Source organism: Mustela lutreola, chromosome 16 (genome assembly GCF_030435805.1).
Source record: "Mustela lutreola isolate mMusLut2 chromosome 16, mMusLut2.pri, whole genome shotgun sequence".
Classification (NCBI taxonomy): domain Eukaryota; kingdom Metazoa; phylum Chordata; class Mammalia; order Carnivora; family Mustelidae; genus Mustela; species Mustela lutreola.
Window position 1 is genome coordinate 34,362,606 of NC_081305.1, and position 20,101 is coordinate 34,382,706.

A 20,101-nucleotide genomic window follows, 5' to 3' on the forward strand; every position below is an offset into this window, starting at 1 on the left:
AGCTCAGGGCCTTGCTCTTTTCTAAGACAGGACAGCAGGGCAGGAAGACAGTTCTGGATTTGAATTCTAGCTATCTGCTTACAAAGCTTTGTGACCTTGGCCAAGCAACATAACCTCTCTGAACCCTCATTTGCAAAAGTGAAGGTAAGTTTGCAGTGTTGCCATGGAGATAAGATGAAGTCAGGTGTGTATGGAGGCCTCAGGATAGGGTCTGGCCTATTGGAAGATCTTGTCACCAAGAGCATCTTCAGCTGTGAAGGTCAGAAAATGATCCGGGCAGAAAAATATTGGAAGGAACAGGTGTAGATCACAGAATGATAGGAAAAGTTGGAGAACTAAGCCTCAGCAATTTCAGAGTATAAATAGCAGGAATAGCTGCAGAATCTCTTTGAAGAAAACCTACTCCAAATATTTCCCATCCTCATGTAGTTTCCCTCAAGATTAAAATTCCAGGAAGAGAGTCCTCCTCCCCAGGAGAAGTTAGGGAGTTATTAGAAGAAGAGAGAGCCTTAGGCAGAAACCACAGATGACCCCACAGTGCTGCTTCCTATTGTTGCTGTCGTCACTAGCAGCATCTACTGGTACTTCAGCACTGGTTTCCCTGCCCTGTTCTAGGACAAGAGTCTGCCTGAGTTAGTGCTACAGTTGTTTTCTGAGGACATCTCAGAAGCGTATTGCTGCAAAGCATCTTAGCAACCTTCGATATAGGCTTGCCAGTTGTCAGATGAGGAAATAGAGAGGTTAAGGGATTCGCCCAAGGTTGCACAGTATTGTAATGACCATTCTGGAAACCAGTTTTCTGGTCCTGGATCATTGCTTTCTTCATTCTCTCTGGCTGCTTCTCCCAACCCATCAAGTTTTTGGAAACTCCAGACACCCCCGGGTTTTTGAATGGCTGGGGATGAAACCTCTTTCTGGGCTCTGGAGTCTAGGTCAAGCAGAGTCTTCCCTGGAAATATGCTGGTTGCAGTTGGGCTTGGGTGAGGCACTAGAGCTGGAAGGTGAGGAAGGTGGTAAAAGGTGGAAGCCAGGGGCTGAAGGCTTTGTAAAATCTCTTTTTGACCTTGGAAGGACATGCAAGTGATTGAGAGGCATATCATTTCCTTCTTCTCTTACTCTCACCCAGTGCTGGAAAATCAGCTCACAAGGAAGGAGAAGATGGAAGAAGGGTCCCTGAGATGGAGCATCTATCACCACTATATCCGGGCAGGTGGAGGTATGATCTGCCAGCTGCCATGCCAGCCCCGGGGCTCTCTCTCTGACCGGTCCTGTCACTGAAACTGGGTCAGACGGGAATGTGTGTAGTCATGCAAAGTAGGGAGACGCAGGGGAGTCATGCCTGTCATGGTTTCACAATTCCAGTCTCATCCACAGTCCATGATAGTAACCCTACCACCATAGTCCGTGCTGAAGTTAGGTTTCATGTTGTGTTAAAATGTACCTGGGATTTATTATAATCAGGTATGGTAAGACATGCTGACATGGAAATTATTATCACAAAGGGAGAAGTTTATGTTCACAGATCCCTAGAAACAGGAGACATGGCTTGCCATGCCGGGCCACATGGAGAAGTACCAGGTTGGTCAGAAGGCAGAGGGAAGGGAGAACATGGCTGGGAGTTTTTGTGGGAAGGAGTAGGTAAGGCAGGGAAGGTATGCTGAGTAAGTTTAGGATTATCTAGTTTGAATAAGTCTGGGGGCGGGGGCTCTGGGCTATAGGATTGGTGCCTAGTTAGCTGGCATCTGGCCCTCAGTGGTTTTGATGAGGAGGTGGTTGGGAGGGTGGGCTTCGGATTGGTTGGTTTGTACAACACAGGGAGTCATCTGCTGTTTCTAGGAATCATTCAGTCGTGGGAGGAGCAGTATCCCCAGGATCAAGGCCCCAACTACCTGCCGCAGCATCACGAATACAGAAAATAAGAAAATACAGTCCATACAGTACTGTTTATTTAAGTAGTGTTCAAACTCTAAGTCCTGAGCCACCAGGGGGTTGTGAAATCATTCGAGTGGATTATAAGCAGCACTAAAAGAATATAGAACAGAATGGAAAAATTTCTGTATGCATTTCATATAGTGACACTGGCGAACCTTTTATCTTGGTATGTATTAAAATACATTTCTCATGGTGATGAGAACTAGAAGTTTCAAAGTTGCTTTACTAAATGGTAGATATCACCAAATTCATATAAATATAACTCTACATTGTTATAAACATAAAACAAGTATGTGATACTGTACTTTTGAAGTAATTTAAGAGACTTTTTAAAAAAAAGATTTTATTTATTTATTTGACAGAGAGAGATCAAAGTAGTCAGAGAGGCAGGCAGAGAAGGAGGGGGAAGCAGGCTCCCTGGCAAGCAGAGAGCCCCATGTGGGGCTCGATCCCAGGACCCTGGGATCATGACCCAAGCTGGGCAGAGGCTTTAACCCACTGAGCCACCTAGGTGCCCCAATTTAAGAGACTTTTGAAAGTAACGTGACTCCATGCCAACTTTTTACTTTTGATTAACTTTGGAACCTCACCCCATGAAGGTGTATCTTCTTTCTACCTGCCTAGGGGAGGAAGGAGTAGGCTATGCATAGATCACCATTCTTATCCCTTCCACTGTGGGCACCCCTGCAGGGCAGAATGTAGTGTTTAGCTAGAATGGGGAACAGAAAATGCTTGTGAATGTATGAATGAATCCAGCAACCAATTGACCTGTATTTTCAAAGTACTGATTATGGGCCAGGCACTGTGCCCCACTCTGGAGGGGAGAGGGGAGAGGGGAGAGGAACCCTAGTTGGAGAATTACAACATTTGCATTCACCATGTAGCAAGAAAGATCTCTGGCCAGGCACAGTCTCCCATGTCATAAAAAAACAGGTGGTCCTTGAGTGGAGCTTAAGGAAGGGTTGAATTCAAGGAAAGAAATATAGGCCGGCTGCCTGGCTGGCTCACTCGGTAGAGTATGCAACTCTGGATCTCAGGGTTATAAATTTGAGTTCCCCATTGGGTATAGAGATGACTTAAAGAATAAAATCTTAAAAAGAAAAAAAAAAAAGCAAATACGGGCATGGGGTCACTGACTGAATAGGTAAATAGAGTGCTGGATCAGGGGACAGATGCTGAAGGAGGGAATACACTCTTGGTTTTCCCATCCTTGGCTTTTTTGAATCCAAGCTCTACCCCTTACCACCTTCAAGACCTTGGGCAAGTTTTTTCCTCTACCGGAGACCCAGTAAATGGGGATAGGAATAACAAACTCAAACATAATGCCTACGTTTAGTACTATGCCTGTCGCTTACTTCATAATAGTCATACCACATCAAACGTAAGCTGTTGTGGGGGCCCTGGGTGGCTCCATCAGTCAGGCATCTGACTTCGGCTCAGGTCGTGATCTCAGGGTCCTGGAATCAAGCCCTGCACTGGGGACTCCGCTTCTCCCTCTGTTCCTTTCTCCACTTACACACTTGCCGTTTCTCAAATAAATAAATAAATAAATAAAATCTCCAAAAAAAAAAAGAGAGAGATAGTTGTTTTTCTTATGGAGATTGAACCTTCCGGACATGCATAAGGAGAACTACTCTAGAATACCGCTTTTGTGCCAGGCATGGGGTTGGGTGTTCGGCACACATTCTCACCTGTCATCTTCAGGGTGACCCCATGCAGCTAGTATGACAATCGTCACCAGTTCATGGGTAAAGAAGTGGAATGTCACTGACATTTGATACTTTGCCCAGGCTAGCATAACCTGTACGTGGTAGAGTCAGGGTTTGACTCCCGGACATTCTAACCTTGGGACCCAGCCCTTTTCCAGTCTTCCCGTGCATCCAAAGTAGATGCAGGTCAGGAAGATCCAAGGGCTTGGGAGGACTCAGCACTTTATCAGCCATTGCCCTTCACCTTCTTGTGGCACCCCTCTTTTCCCTCCCTAGGTTATGTGATCTCTGCCACTGTTTTCTTTCTCATGGTGGTGATCATCTTCCTCACGACCTTCAACTCCTGGTGGCTGAGCCACTGGCTGGAGCAGGGCTCAGGGGTAAGTGTCATGGTGGGAATTAAGTGTGTTTTTGTGGGCTGGAATGGAGTTGGGCAGCTTCCTATTCCTTGGGCCCCATGAGGGTCAGAATGTGGGTTGTGGAACCGGATGACAAGCCCAGAGCCTGGTGTTGCCAAGTCCATAAGTGGAAGAGCACTAGAGAGGACCTCTGAGAGTCAGAACATGGCGGGGAGGGCTCCCTCCTAGCTCTGGCGCCCTGGGCTCACAGAATGAGTGGTCACTACACCAGTGAGTCATGTGTAGTCTCCTCCGGACAAAAGCACGAGGTTTCTGCCCCAGACAGGTCCTCAAGAGTGCTTTGCATTCCACCTTAGTGATACGGCCTTTGGTAGCTGTTTTCCTTCTCACTTTGCTTCATGTAAAATGTGCACCCTCTGTTGGGGGTGGGGAGGCCACACCAAATACAAGCACAGCTGATATTGATGAAAGCAGGGAAAACACATTTTACTCAATCACTATGGGTGTCAGGGGAAAGAGCTGAGAGCCATTCCGATATGTGCACAGGTGATTTTGGCATTTTAAAGGGAGAGTGAATCTGGGGGCTCAGTAGATTTATAGGAGTGAAGTTAACCAATGGTTGGAGAGTGTGAACGTGATGAGGTCAGCAGCGTCCACTTGCTGGCTGTTATCGAAGTTAGGACTCTAATCTTCCACAGAGACCGGGAGACAGAGGCTATATCCTTCCTGATGGTTACATTTCAAAGGCATGGTTCCCAAGTTCTTGGGAGAGATGCTTTAGGTTGTAGAAACTTCATATGCATAACTATGAGCACTTTTTAATAAGTGCTCTGAGAAAAAGAGATCGGGGACATACCCTCAGATGTTGGCTGTAACAAACAGTAACTTTTCCTGCTGGTAGTTGAGCTCTCTTAGGCAGGCATTTTGATGGGAAACCGAGTTCCCTCTCTCAGGCAGAGGTTGGGGTCCTCCTAGGGACATGCCTTGAGCCACTAGAAGCCATGCTCAAGTTTGGTTAAGTTTGTTAGTACAGGGGTTTGGATGGAGTTGTTCTGTGTTGAGAAACCTACAGTTCTCAGCCATTATGTGCCTGGTTAATTCATTAATCTTCCCAACCACATTTTGTGGTAGGCACTCTTTCTATTTTACAGAAGAAACTGTGCTTAGAGAGGAAAAAGAACCTGCCCTAGGATGTGAAGTCCTCTGCTGGGACTTGAACTTGGTCCTCTGGTTCCACCCTATGTTTGCCTAGATGTCTACTTGGTTAACTTTTGAGTCATGTGTCAGGCAAGGTTTGCTCAGGGAAACAGAAGCCACCCGACATATTTAGAACTTACACAGATTTAATACAGGAATAAGAGGCTACACAATCATTGGAAGGGCTCCAGTGACCTCTGCAGCAGGTAATACTAAAGTGGCTGATTCTCAGAAGGACACTTGCAAGCCACTGGCTGAACTCCACATTCCACCCACATGTCCATAATTGCCACCAGCGTGTGATGGCTTCTTCTCTTTCAGCTTTGAGATTTCCTGTGCCTGCATCTCTTTGGCAAATCTAACCTGAGACCAATGCTGGTAGGATTCTGGGAAATCGAGTTCCCAAGAATGTAGAAGCACCAGGAATGATGCTGGGTAATAATCCAGCACACATTTCTAACACCATAGAGGGAATTTACCAAGTCATTTTCTACCCTGGCAGAAGAAAATAGGCCTCATTAGAAATCAGGCTGCCTTGGGACAAAGACGCATTGAAAGAGGGATGAAGAGAAGTCACTCAGGGAGCTGAGTTTAGGAGACTGGATAGTGCATGGAGGGAAGAGGTGGAGTCAGGAGACAGACTAGTTTGCCTGCTGTTATAGTGGTCCAGGATAATGAGGGCCTAATCCAGGGCAGAGCAGTGAAGAGGAATAGGAAGAGAAAAGCAAAAGCACCAAGGGGGAAGTTTTCCACGTAAAGATTCATCCCATACAAACTGTTGGCGCTAAATGTGACCCCGGGAAGAGGATTTTCTCTCTGCGTTGAATTTATCCCTGAATTCAGGTGATCTGAATCCCCAAAGATGGAAGACTCACTGTTTTCCTCTAGTCCTACACAATGCTTCTGATAGCCAATGTACAGGTTTTTCCCCAAATCAACCAGTTCTCTTAACTCCAGATACCATGTGTGTGTCCTACAATTCCATTCAGTTCTGACACACCAGGAGTTAGTGTAGACTCCCCAGGTTAAAGACTGGGTTCAGATGCCAATGATAAGTCTGAACCTCCTATACTTCTGGCAGACAAGCTATCATTTGGGGGTTCCCATGACTCCCTTTATGAATCTGATCATTTGCTAGAATGGCTCACAAAACCCAGGGAATGCTCTTTTCAGTTTATTAGGGGGTTATAATAAAGGATACAGATGAATGGTCAGAGGAAGCACTCCATAGGGTGAGATCTGGAAGGGTTCTGGGTGCAGGAGTTTCTGTCTCTGTGGAGTTGGGTGCACAACCCTCCTGGCATGGGATTATGCTCCTCAACCCAGAAGTTTTCTGAACCCCATGCTTTAGGGACTTTTATGGTGGTTTCATCACAGTGGCATGATCAATTATTAATTCAACCTCCAGCTCCTCTCCTCACACAGAAGATGAGGGGGTGGGGTTGAAAGTTCCAATCTCCTGCTCATGATTTGTTCTTTTTGGTCCTCCATCCTGAAGCTTTCTAGCCCCCTCCTCTGACCAGTTGTCTCAATAGCTACACAAAGACACTGTATTTGCTCCAGAGACTCTAAGGGTCTTAGAAGCTCTTATGTCAGGAACCAGAATCGAAGGCCAGACAGTAGAACAAAAGATGCTCCAGCACACCTATCACTTAGGAAATTACGGGGATTTTAGGAGCTCTATGCCAGGAACTGGGAATAAGATGAAGTATATTTCTTACCAAACCATCCTCTCTGTTCTTTCTTGAAGACCAACAGCAGCCAGGAGAGCAATGGAACGACTGCAGACTCGGGTGACATACTGACCAACCCTCAACTACTGTATTACCAGCTGGTGTATGGACTCAGTATCCTGCTACTAATCTTCACGGGTGTCTGCTCCTCAAGGGGTTTCACCAAGATCACAAGGAAAGCATCCACAGTGTTGCACGACAAGCTCTTCAACAAGGTGTGGGCCCAGGCAGCGGCTGTGGCCACGGGCTGAGGCCTGACCTTGCCCAGTTTTTCCTTTTCCTTCTTTCTTTTTGTCTGTCTTTCCTTTCTTTCTTTTTTAAGGACTAGACTTTGTTTTTTTTGAGTAGTTTTTGACTTAAGAAAAACTGAGTGGAAAGTACAGAGTTCTCATGGGTCTCTCACCAATCCCCCAGTTTCTCTTGTTATTAATATCTTGCATTAGTGTGGGGTGTTTATTACAATTGATGAGTCAATATCAATACAGTTATTATTACTATTATCATCATATAGATAAGGTTCACTCTTTGCATTATACATTCCATGGGTTTGGGAAAATATATATCTGCCATAAAGTGTCATACAGAATAGTTTCACGGCCATAAAAATCCTTTGCGCTCTACCTATTCATCCCCCTCCTTCCTCCAAAATCCTGACAACCATGGGTCTTTCTTATTGTCTCCTTAGTTTTGTCCTTTCCAGAATGTCATTTAGTTGCAAGTGCACACTGGGCTACTACGCGGGTGAGAGCAGGATTGTAAAAGCTTAGTGTCCCTTGCTGGAGGGTCGATGGTCATACCAATGTTGGCCTCCATTGGATGAACACTATCACATACAGTTGCTGTTTCCTTTGGTCTTGTCATTGTCCCAGGTTCCTTTAGAAATGGTGCTATTATCCTTATTTTACCGATGAGAAGACTGAAATCCTTGTGTGTAACGGTGAGAATGTGTTATGGTTAAAATACCAAATTGTCTGTGGCATCACATTGCCTCCTGGAAATGTCGTTGCTCGCCCCCTCACCTAATGTTACTATGCACAGGTTCTGGAGTGGGCATTGGGCTTACAGCAGTCAATGAACAATGCAGGTGTGGTTCAGGTTATCATGGCCATATAGACTATTCAGGAAAACTGATGACAAAACAGGCTGTTATAATACAATGTCCAAAATTACCCACTGGGCAGGGGCCTGTGGGATCCTAAGAACCTAACAGGCACCTAACCTCAGCTTGTGGGTGTTGGAGGGAAGGATAGGAGTCCAAGAAGACTTCCTGGAGGTAAGGATCTCTCTGCTATGATTGAAAGGTTGAGTTGAAACACTTTCACCAGCTTAAATTAGGAGGTGAAGAGAAGCAAAGCTTTCCTAGGGAACTGAATGGTGTCCCAGAGGGCAGGTGCTCAGAGAATTAGAGCAGGAGTTTTCACCGGTGCTCTCCAGAGGTGAGGGGGACATCTATCGTTCAGTGTAAACTGCATGCAAATTGTGTTGACCTTTCAAAGTGGGGAGGATGAGGTGGAGGCCTCTCCCTACACCTCAGGTAAAGCAGCTGGCTTGGTGGACCCAGAAAACAGGAGATGAATATTCTACCTGAGGCCAGACACTTTTATTACCTTTACTATGGCTTCTAAAGTTCTGACTCTGCACTCCTAGATTCTGGAAAAATCCATTTCTCAGGCCTCCAAGTGATAAATCCAATTTTAATTTTTTTCAAGTTTTTTTTTTTCACTAGAAAACATGCTTCGTTTTCAAAATATGTTCCTTTTTGTAGTCCTTTTATGGCTTTGTTGATTTAAAATTGTCTTTGTAGTTTTAAATAATCACTGTGAAGGACAAACCTCTGAGATAATTGGCTCAACTACAAACACAACAAACTGCAAAAACAGATTATTTTGACACTTATGGGGCAGCAGAAACACTTTCTTCATGCCCTCACCATCTGTTCCTAATCCTGAGGGATGGTGGGCTCTCACAAAGACAGCTTAGTCACACTGCAGCTGAACCATATCCTGTCCCTGTGCACCTCTCTCCCTGCACCACACCCCCTCTGCCCCCCTCCCTCGCCGTGAGTGCTCAGAGTCCTGGAGGGCGTGGCTGTGATTTCTTGAAGTGATTGTGACAGTTTTTGTTGCTCTCGATCATGTATTTCACAAAAGATTCTAGAGAGAAGTTGACAGATAATTTAGAGGCAGAAAAAGTGAGGAAGCTCGTCATCTGTCCCTCCCAACCTTCCTACCTCCCCTTCCTACCTTAGAGCCTGACTGTTAATGTGAAGAACATTTGGTCAGTAGCACCCAGGTATTTGCAATGAGAGCTGCTGAAAGGGACACTTCATGACTCTATTAATTACTATTCATTGATCATCAAAATGCACTCCTCCCCTTCATTCCTTCCTTTGCTTTTGGCCTTAACAGACACGATTAACTTCTACTGATATATTTTTCTTGTGTTAACAGCTTGAGAAATGCATAGGGAAATGAAAGTGGTCAGATTGTCAGCAGCTCAGCGTCGGGAACCTTTAAGAAATGCCTTCTCTAAAGAGCATGGTGTGCTGGGACAGGGGGTTAGGGAGCCTTGTGGGAGGTCTGGTATGGTTTTGTTATTAACTACTTGGGTGACCTTGAAACAGATTGATGAGTGGCCTCCCCTTCTCTGGACTTCAGTTTCCCCACCTGTAAAATAAAGACACCAAACTGGATGCTTTAGTTAGAGCCCTTCTTGTGTGAAATATTCTTTAATCTCCAAAGGGCTTCCTGTCCACTGCTTTTAGAGACCAAGTTAGAACACTGCCTTCAAGAAGGGGCGGTCATGCTTAAATTCTACCCAAGATGCCAAGTCATATGCAACTGCAAGGGAGTTGCTGTTACTAATCTTTGGTGATCCTGGAAAAGGGTCCCATCTGTGGAAAATAATCAGAGTTAGTATTTTTAATTTATTTTTTATTTTCAGCGTAACAGTATTCATTATTTTTGTACCACACCCAGTGCTCCATGCAATCCGTGCCCTCTATAATACCCACCACCTGGTACCCCGACCTCCCACCCCCGCCCCTTCAAACCGCTCAGATTGTTTTTCAGAGTCCATAGTCTCTCATGGTTCACCTCCCCTTCCAATTTCCCCCAACTCCCTTCCCCTCTCTAACTCCCCATGTCCTCCATGCTATTTGTTATGCTCCACAAATAAGTGAAACCATATGATAATTGACTCTCTGCTTGACTTATTTCACTCAGCATAATCTCTTCCAGTCCCGTCCATGTTGCTACAAAAGTTGGGTATTTATCCTTCCTGACGGAGGCATAATACTCCATAGTGTATATGGACCACATCTTCCTTATCCATTCGTCCCTTGAAGGGCATCTTGGTTCTTTCCACAGTTTGGCGACCGTGTCCATTGCTGCTATAAACATTGGGGCACAGATGGCTCTTCTTTTCACTACATCTATATCTTTGGGGTAAATACCCAGAGCTAGTATTAATGGAATGTTAATTAGGAGGCAGGAACCGTTCAGAAACTTGTATTTTACTGTCTTTCTTTCTTTCTTTCTTTTAGCTGTATTGAGATATAATTCACATAATCATAAAATTCACCCTTTTAATAAAGTTGCACAATTCAGAGGTTTTTAGTCTATTTGCAGAGGTGTACACTCTTCACCACAACTCTGAAGTGTCATTATCATCCTCCTTTTACAAATAAGGACCTTGAGATTCCAAGGGCTTAAGTAGCTTAAGCCCAAAGTCACACAGCAGTAGGTGGAGGAACTGGGTAACCTTGGAACCCAGAAGATTGTGGAGCTCATTCTTTTAACCATTGCTCTACTCTGCCTCCCTTGCACACCCCTTCAGCTGGATCCTACATGTCTTCAGAGCCTAACGATAGCTGACATCTTCCTCAAGTCCCAGAGCAAGACCAGCAGCTCTCCATTGACCTGGGTTGCTTTTGTCCCTGCAGGTTTCTAGCTCTCCCATGAGCTTCTTTGACACAACCCCAACAGGCCGACTCCTGAACTGTTTTACGGGGGACTTGGATATCCTGGACCAGTTGTTGCCTGTCGTTGCTGAAGAGTTTCTGCTCCTGACTTTGATGGTGGTCGCCATCCTGTTGACTGTCGCTGTGGTGTCTGCATACATTCTGCTGATCGGAGTCATCTTAGTCACCATTTGCCTTATTTATTATTTGTAAGTGGGTTCTTTTTGCTTGTGAGCAGGGTTTGTGACTTGGGATACAAGCCTGGAATCTACCTAGAACTGGGTTGTCCCTGAGGTGGATGGTCCAGATCACTCTCTTTCTTTCTTTCAAGATTTTACCTATTTAGTTGAGAGAGAGAGAGAGAAGAGAGCACAAGTGGGGGGAAGGGCGGAGATAGAGGATCTCAAGCAGACTCTGTGCTGAGTGCAAAGCCCAACATGGGGTTCGAATCCAGGACCCCACAATCATGCCCTGAGCTGAAGGCAGGTGCTTAACTAACCGAGCCACTCAGGCACCCCAACTCCCTCATTCTTGATGCAGGAAGTTTAAGAAGGTCACCAGCTTGTTCAAGAGATTGGAGAGCTACAGCCGCTCCCCTCTGTTCTCCCACATCCTCACCACTGTGCAGGGCCTGAGCTCCATCCATGTCTATGGAAAAACTGAAGACTTCATCAGCGAGTGAGTCCTGCTGCTGCTCTCTGAGGATGATGGGGCTGTGGGGATGGTGGGAAGCAGGAAGATGGGGAACTGAGCATCAGGGAACAGCGTCCTCTTCACATTGGTTTATTTCACTTATTTCTCTGAGCCTCCAGGACCTCATCTGTGAGATGATGCTTATAGGAGTAACAAATGTGAGTGAGGTAGACAATGTCCGTAAACCTTAAAGAAACGTGGACATTGCATATACGTATTAATATAATTATTAGCAAGAAATATTGCTGGGGCAGCATTTCTTGCATGGTTCTTTTTCTTTCACCTCCAAATAGGTATTAAATTTTAATAAAATACAAGGAATAATAGCTTTCTAAATTACAGAATTTCTTTCACTATCCATATCTATAGATTTGCCTTCTAAATGTTTGTTGAAACAACAAAAAATCCTATGAGTGCTGCTGAGGCTTCATTGTGTCATATGAACCAACCCATTTGTAAAGATCAGTCACCATGGTCTGCATTGAACCATGAGATGCTCATAGTCTGGTGGAAGACAGGAGACACAGACACAGATTTTTGTGATAATATGGGGTTGAATATGACTGATAGCATAGGAGAAAAGCAGATAAAAGGACCTAAGAGTTCAGGAGGGAAAGAAGTGACCTGCAGCTGGGTCGTAGGTGAGGTGGCATCTAGCCAGGCTTGAAGCCAGGTAACCCTTGAACATGGCAGTTGGCATGTGTTTGGTTAACTGGAATATTGGATGAATCACGGCACCAGCTCTCCCGGCGACACTGGGGAACACTCAAGGACTGTGCAGATCCTGAGACTGAGGGCATCCTGGAGTGATGCATTCATTCACCTACCAGGTGCTCTGCACCCACTGGGAAGGCAGCAGGGAACAAGACAGGCACAGCTCCCATCCAAGGTGGGTAGATACTGGGAAGGGGTTGCTTCCCTTCACCCACTCATAGATCCTGGCATTTATTCACTCTCATTGGCCCAGTTAGGGGAACCTACCCCAAATGACGATGAACCAATCATCAATGCTGGAAGAGCCTGTGCTGAGAGCCTAAGCTGGTCAGAGCTTACTCCCTGGTCTGCAGTCAGGTCTGCTCCATGGCTGAGAAAGGGGCGGGGAGGAGGCCCCTGAAGAAAAGTCAGGTTCTTCTGGAACTGGAGCTGGATACTGAAGGAAGCAACAGTGTCCATTCTCACAAAACTCTGGGTTAGACAAGCACGTGTGGCTTTCCTTTCTTAGGTTTAAGAGGCTGAATGATATGCAGAATAACTACCTGCTGATGTTCCTGTCTTCCTCGAGATGGCTATCCCTGAGACTGGAGATCATGACCAACCTGCTGGGCTTCGCTGTGGCCTTGTTCGTGGTTTTTGGCATCTCCTCTGCCTCCTATTCCTATAAATCCATGGCTATCAGCCTCATCCTGCAGGTGAGGAAGGGGGTCTCAGATAGTGGGGGCTTGGCTTGTGGCCCATGGGCAGACCCAGAGGGTTCATTTCATGGGACTTTGGTGACCCTTTGGGGTTTGACCATTTGTGAACTTATGAGTTATGCACTTGGTCTTCAAATCTGCTGCTTTCCTCTGTTTCCTTGTTACCTCTGAACTTTCAGTACCTCTATGTTGAAAGCTATTTAGTGGAATCTTAGAATATTGGGATTGTTTAGAGCCCACAGAAAGCTGAGCCCAATCGTCTTATTGTGCAGATGAAGAAATTGAAGTCCAGAGAGGGAAGGAGTTGTCTCAATGGACAGAATATTAGAAACAGAGCCAGAGCAAGAACACTGACCTCTTGGTTTGCTGGCTGGTGTATTTTCATTTTACTATTCATATCTGGATTCAGCTGTCAGACTTCTCCAAGTTGTCTAAGGAGGCATCCCATCCTTCCCGTGGAATAGTTCTTCTCAGGCTTTAAAGTGCACGAGACATGAAGCAGAATGCTTGGCCCCAGCCTCGCAGGCTTACTTGGTCTGAGCCCCTGTGCAGCCAACAGGAGGACCATGTTCCAGAGCACAGTCTCGGGAACTCAGAGTCCAGTCCTGGTTGGGTGAGATCTTGGAATCTAATTTTAAAAACACGTTCTCTAGGGGATTCTGATATAGTCATCTGCACACTTCCTCGTAAGAGTTCCACCATGCCCAGCTCACCAGGGGTGTGAGAGGGTCTAGCTGGCTGAGATTCACGTCTGCAGGATCAGGCCTGTGCAAGGGCTAGCCACGGAGGGCTGTGAGGCCAGAGGCTGGCTCTGTAGCTGTCTTGGGGAACCCTGGGTGCACAGTTCCAGGGATCCCTCCCCCAAGGTGCACTCATTAGCTGCCTTTTCTGCAGCTCTGTGGCTTTGTCTCTAACCGGCTTTGGATCTCAAGTGCCCCAATGTTGAGGCATGTTTTTGGGTCTGCAAAGGGGTTCCATCTTGTCCCTTGTTGACAAGAGGAGTGGAGTTAACAGGATTGTTCTGAACTTGTTGAGCCCCTGCCGCAGGCACCTATTTGCATAAACGAACAATCCTGTACACCCACAGCCGTGGCTGCATGTGCAGAGCCTTCTGAGGGCACACAGGCCACATGGAGGGCTGTGCAGTGCTCACAGTCACAGAGAGCTGACCGGGGCCATAACGTGGGATTCCCCAGACATTTGTGCTGAGCCAGCACCCTGCTAGGTGCTTGTTGTGCGTTCTTGGGTTGAATTCTCACCACATTCCATGAGCTACAGAGAAGTGGTTAAGATTGTGTGTTTTAGAATGTGGGTTTGAGCCAGGTTCTGCCCATTATGAGCTGTGGGACTTTGGGGAAGCCTCTTATCCTCCTCGTGCCTGGGATTCCTCATTTTGTGAAAAAGATAATAAAAGTTTTAAGATTATATATTTGTGAGGAATATGTGTAAGCAGGAGGGTTATTGCATGTTAAACACCTAGAATAGTGCTTGGCCCAGAATAAACGCCGAGTAGATGTGAGCTGTTGCTGTTCCTGGCTTACAGACAGGAGACCAGAGCTTCGGAGTTCCGTTGCTTACACAATTCTCTCAGCTGGTGGGACAGGTTTGTCCCTAGTGGGTCACATTCATCTTCACTCTCTTTGTCTCTCTGACACACATACATGCGTGTGCATGTGTGTACACACACACACACACACACACACACACACACACAGATGCATGCACCCGGGCAGAGTTGCCTCCAAGCCTTCCAAAACTCTCGGGACCAGCACCAAAGTGGTGTCATAGGGGAGTTGGAGTCACTAAGGCCAGAAATCCCTCCTGGTTGCTGAGTGACATGGGTCAGAGGGGCAAAGATCAGGGCACGGTTGTTGTGTGCTGGCACGGGCAACGGGCTCATCTCTCCTAGGATACACTGTGCGCATGAGACACCTCTCAAAGATGTCTCCAGCTTGTTTCATCACAGGAAACTCAGTAGGACCTCTGCTGGAGGCCTCACTGCTTCAAAAGGGCTCTGTGTTTACTTTTTCCTCTGTGTCTGCTGCCCTGCTGGAGTGTCTCATCTCTATCCTGGGTAGCAACCTTGATGCCTCTTCCCCTGCCCCGAGTCCCCTTTTATCCACCTCCTTCGTTCTCACCAGAGAGACCTTCAATGACAGTTTCCTCTTGTCTCTCCTTTACTGAGAGCTCTCAGAGATTCCCTGTCTCCTTATGCCAAACCTAAACTATGGGCCCTGCTTTCAGGCCCCTCAAATCTGGCTCTATGACCCCAACATGATTCTCTCCTCTGGTCACACTGGTGAAGTTGTTGACCTCAGCATGCATTCTCAATGCAATTTTGCTCAAGCTTTGGGGGGTAGGAATCACACCCCATGTTGCTTTGCAACCATAAGAGGTGTAAATAATCGAGGCACTTCTGGCAGCAAGCCAGCAAACCGTAGAACCCATTCAAAATGGCCTTGGCAGTCTGGGGATTTGTTAGGTGATGTATCCAGTAAGCTAGGGTAGGCTTTTCTCTGTTCATTAATTCAGTGACCTAGTGTGAATCCATGACCATTTTATCTTCTGGCCCTGACACCTTCAGCCTGGCTGCATTCTCCGGATTACCTGCTCCAGGTCTCAAAATGGCTGCTGCCTCCTGAAGAAACACACCCTCACCCAATAACTACCAAAGGTCAGGGAGGAGAGAACTTTCCCCCTGTGCCGCATTTTAAGAACAAGGAGCAGTTTCTTAGAAGACTCCCATCTGACGCCTCCTCATGGTTCCTTGGCCCGAATTATATGATGGCTCACACCTAAATTCATCTTTGACAGGGGGGAGTGGAGTTAACAGGATTGTTCTGAACTAGACACGTCTCCCTGTGGCACCAGGCTGCCAGTTACCTGAGCATAATAGAGGATGTGCTAGCAAGGAAGAAAGAAGGCACTGCCTGCTGACTAGGCAACCAGCCCTGTCTGCTACACTAACTGGAGGAAAGGCCATCTCCTTCCCATTCCCCAATCCCCTTAGTGTCACTTTATGATGGCTTCCACCCTCTCTGAGTTCTAAAGGCCCTTCCGTCCCCTGCCTATACTCTTTGCTCCTGTCTAGCCAAATGGTGTGCAAGATCTTGAATGTATCGTGCTACCTACTACTTCCAGAACTTTGTCCTCTCTATTGGGAACGCCCTTCTCCACCCATTTTTAACCTTCTAACTCCCACCTCTCCTTAAAAATGAAACTCCTGTGCCAACTGCTGTACTAGTCCTTCCCTATGGTCTCATCTGGGTGACTGTCATGTGGGCCCCAATGGCAGTCCACGCTGCCTCCCGTGGTGGAGCTCATGTCTTTGTGCATTCTCTGTTGACCCATCTGTCTCCCCACCTGAATGGGAGCTCCTGGAGGACAGGGCCTGGACCTGTTGTACTTTGGGGCACACACAGATCCTGGCCTGGCCTTGACAGAGCTGTCAAGGAGCACGCTGAATGAATGTATAATGAACTTCTGCCCGGCACCCTGTGTGTGGTCTGTTTGCCCACATCTTGGTCCAGGGGGGTGGAAAATGTAAAGATTGTGGTCCCCGTCCCAACTCTGCCTCTAGGTTCCAGGTGATCCTGTGAATGTCAGTTCTTCTTTTGGACCTCAGTGTCCTCATCTGTGGTGTCTCCAATTTCCGAGAGTCCCTGAGAATCCTCCAAGCCTGGGTTTCCCTGAAGGCAAGGTCTGAAACAGGACTTGGGTGTAGGCAGATTATTTGAGAGATGCTCTCTTAAGAAACAGGATGGAGGGAGCAAGAGACTGAGGTAGGGAAGGAGGAACTGAATCATGGGCTTGTGTCATTGAGATTGCTGTTTGGGGTACCAGCACTCAACGCTACTGGATAATAGAGGAAGGGTATAGGATGCTCCCTGGATTGTTCCCCAAAGCTGAGGGACAGGGGCCTTTATCTGGCTCCTTTCCCCATTAGTTGAGGGTTGCCTGCAGGCCTTTAACTCCTCTATGTTTCAGGGCTGAAACTGTGCTTGGGGTGAGCAGGGTTCTATGGTATAGGAGAAGGTTTTGAGCAGAAAGCAGAAAAACACACAGAGGGTACTTGAGGTGAGATAGTGCTGTGGGGTCTTGCCCAGAACTGCCCACCACTGCTGAGTTGACTTCAGAAGTGGGCTCAGGGAGTACCAAAGGCATCTGCCCCATTCTTGTAGGGAAATTGTCTTGGTTTGAGACGTCACTCAGGGGAGAATGGCAACCAGTGGTTTTTAGGAACATTGAAATCCTCCACACATCCCCGTCAGCTTCTTGACCTGACGTATCTCCTTCATTCCAGCTAGCGTCCAATTTCCAGGCCTCTGCCCGGATTGGGTCGGAGACAGAGGCATACTTCACTGCTGTGGAGAGGATTCGTCAATACATGAAGGTGGGATGCAAGTCTGGGTTTGGTGTGGGGAGCTCTGGAAGGCTTCACATCCATGCCTGGGGCTCACCTTCCATGGTCTGCAAGCTCCAGCACCCCAGGCCCCCTAAGACTTTTTCAAGAGGCAACTGAGGCTCCTGGCCCTTCTTTCCTATCTTCGCTGGACCTGGACCTATCTTCCTATCATTTCTTAGAAGCCCTTCCTTACCCATTGGCCCATTTTCACCACATTCCTTATGGTTTTTCTGGGTGTAGAGAGAATAATCTGCCCTTTTTAGAAATGAGAGTTTTGCCCAAGTATAAAAATAATAATAATGACAATAATAGTTGGCATTATTATTGCTTCTATTTGTGCCAGAATAGTTAAGAACATAGATTTTAGAGCCAGATCAACTGGGTTCAGGTCCAAGCTTTGCTGCTTGAGTTACCTGTGTAACCGTGGGACAGATCCCTTTATCTACTTCATTGGGTTATTACAAAGATCGAAGAATGTAATATGCAAAGCACTTAGCACAGAGCCTGACCCACAGTAAAGGCTCAATGTTTTTATATATAGATTATCTTATGGAATCACATAACAATTTTATAAGGTTGATTGAATTATTATTATCCCCATTTTCCAGAAGAGGAAACCGAGGCTTGGCTAGGCTGAGTATCTTGCTTTAGATTACACAGCTGGGGTCTGGCAGAGCCCTTTGAAACCATGTTTCTGCCTCTGTTAACAGCAGCAGAATCTGTGAATCCTAGAGCTTTGGCTTTAACACCGAGGGACATTGTGGTGCAGCCACGCCTACGGTGAAGAGCTGTGGCTTGTGGTCAGGCGCCCATGACTCTTTGCCATCATTCGGGCCTCAGGATGTACCCAGCTGTGCTTGGTTTGGCTGGGGGCTCCGAGTCAGGCAGCTCCAGTCTTGGCGCTCATCCACTATATGATCTTGAGCAAGTGTTTTAACCTGTTCGAGTCTTGTGTGTGAAATGCATCTGAAGTGCCTACCCTGTTGATGAGGACAGAGGGAGAGGAAATCTGTACAAGGCGTCTGAGCCATAAAACATGCGCCACAGGGGTCAGCTAGCTCCGCTGCCTTTATTATCACTGTTCTGGGTTCTATTTCTTTAGAGTCCATATAATAAAATAGAAAAAGTTCTCTGCATTAATACCAAGGGGGCTAGCTCTATGGTTTTTCTTTGGGGATAAAATTATATGCATATCAGGTGAATGGAGGTGGGATGTTCCCCCTGGGGAACTCTGAATGTCCCACTGTGGGTCATACACCCAATAGCTGAAGGCCAGTGGGTCAGCAGGAGATGGACAGAGATTAACGATAACTATTGATTTCTTTTTCTCTCTTCAAAAATGAGATGTGTGTCCCTGAGTCTCCTTTACACATCGAAGGCACAAGCTGTCCCCCTGGGTGGCCACAGCATGGAGAAATCACATTCCAGGATTATCGCATGAAATACAGGGACAACACACCCATTATCCTCAATGGCATCAACCTGACAATTCATGGCCATGAAGTGGTGGGCATCGTGGGAAGGACAGGCTCTGGTGAGTCCATGCCCTGGGCATCCCCTGTCCTCAACTCTGCCCTGTGGGTGTTGGGCTGTGTTTCCTCAGTGACCCCACAGTTGTTCATTGGGCCCTCAGTTGGTGCCAGACATTGGTGAACAAAACTCCAAGTTCCTCCTGTCATGGGATCCCACTGGAGGAGATAGGTGTTAAGGGATCAAATCAGGAAACACATAAGGTCACTACAGCTTGTGGTGAGCGTCATGGAGGAGACAGAAGGGTGCATTAACCAAGCAATGGGGTGGATAGGTCTTTGAGCTGTGGTGGCCTGGGCTCTGAGGCCAGCATTTGAGCTGAGACCTGAAGGATGAACAGGGTGCAGGGGAGGCGTGCTTCAGGCACGGGGCCATGCAGGGCCAGGAGTGAAATCTGGGTCTTGCTTCTCCTTCCTCCTCACTCTTCCTAGACCTCTTGTCAGCCTCTTCCATTGCCCTCTCCTTTTTGACCTCTTTCCCTCCCTTCCTCTCCTATTATTTTTCAGAGGTCTGGTCCAAGTATCACTCCCTTCCGTGTTTGCATTGTTCAGAGACACAGCTCAGGCTTGATTCTTGCCCCACCCTTGTGCCTAGGAGCTGCTTCCTCTAGGTAGCCCTCCAGGAAGACTAGAGCCTTCCTTGGTCTCCACCTTCTCAGCACCCCCTGTAGGCCTTGCAGTCCTGGTGGTTGGTCAAATGTTTCCAGCTGTTTTTCTTTAGGATATTCTTCTCTTTCTACTTCTTGCCTGCAGTTGGCCTGAGAGTGCTAGAAACGGACACAGAGAAGCTCTTAGTAGATACTGGTACAATTTAGCTATTTATTGAGTACCTACCATCTGCCAGGTAAAGGGAACATAAAGGTAAACAAGACACACAGCTACCATCAGTGTTGACCTTATCTTTTTAGAGCAGAGGTTGGAAACTGAAATGCCTTTGGGGCCTGGCAAGCAAAATGTGTGGGTGAAATGGGTCTGGGATGCGAGGCAAGGAGGATGGGGCGATCAGTGTGTTGAACTGGGGAGCACTCAACTCCAGCTGCGTGTTGTGTGGGAGGGTGAGGGACCCGTGTTGGCAGTTCTAGGTTTTAAGGAAAGCATACAATTTGGATTTTTATAAATGGGGGATTTGGATTTTTAAAATACTGGTGAAGAACTTAAAAAAAAAAAATAG

At 46.9% G+C, this 20,101-nt stretch overlaps 1 protein-coding gene across 1 annotated transcript in view; it reads left to right on the forward strand.

The window, feature by feature from the left end:
* The window catches only part of ABCC11 (ATP binding cassette subfamily C member 11), a 56,951-nt gene that overhangs the window by 29,566 nt on the left and 7,284 nt on the right, over positions 1-20,101 (forward strand). Inside the window, exons 17-24 of the mRNA XM_059151922.1 lie at positions 1,127-1,216; positions 3,918-4,021; positions 6,948-7,145; positions 10,874-11,100; positions 11,432-11,569; positions 12,807-12,993; positions 17,300-17,389; positions 18,746-18,935. Coding sequence (XP_059007905.1) covers positions 1,127-1,216; positions 3,918-4,021; positions 6,948-7,145; positions 10,874-11,100; positions 11,432-11,569; positions 12,807-12,993; positions 17,300-17,389; positions 18,746-18,935 — 1,224 coding nt within the window. The remainder of the gene's footprint in view (positions 1-1,126; positions 1,217-3,917; positions 4,022-6,947; positions 7,146-10,873; positions 11,101-11,431; positions 11,570-12,806; positions 12,994-17,299; positions 17,390-18,745; positions 18,936-20,101) is intronic.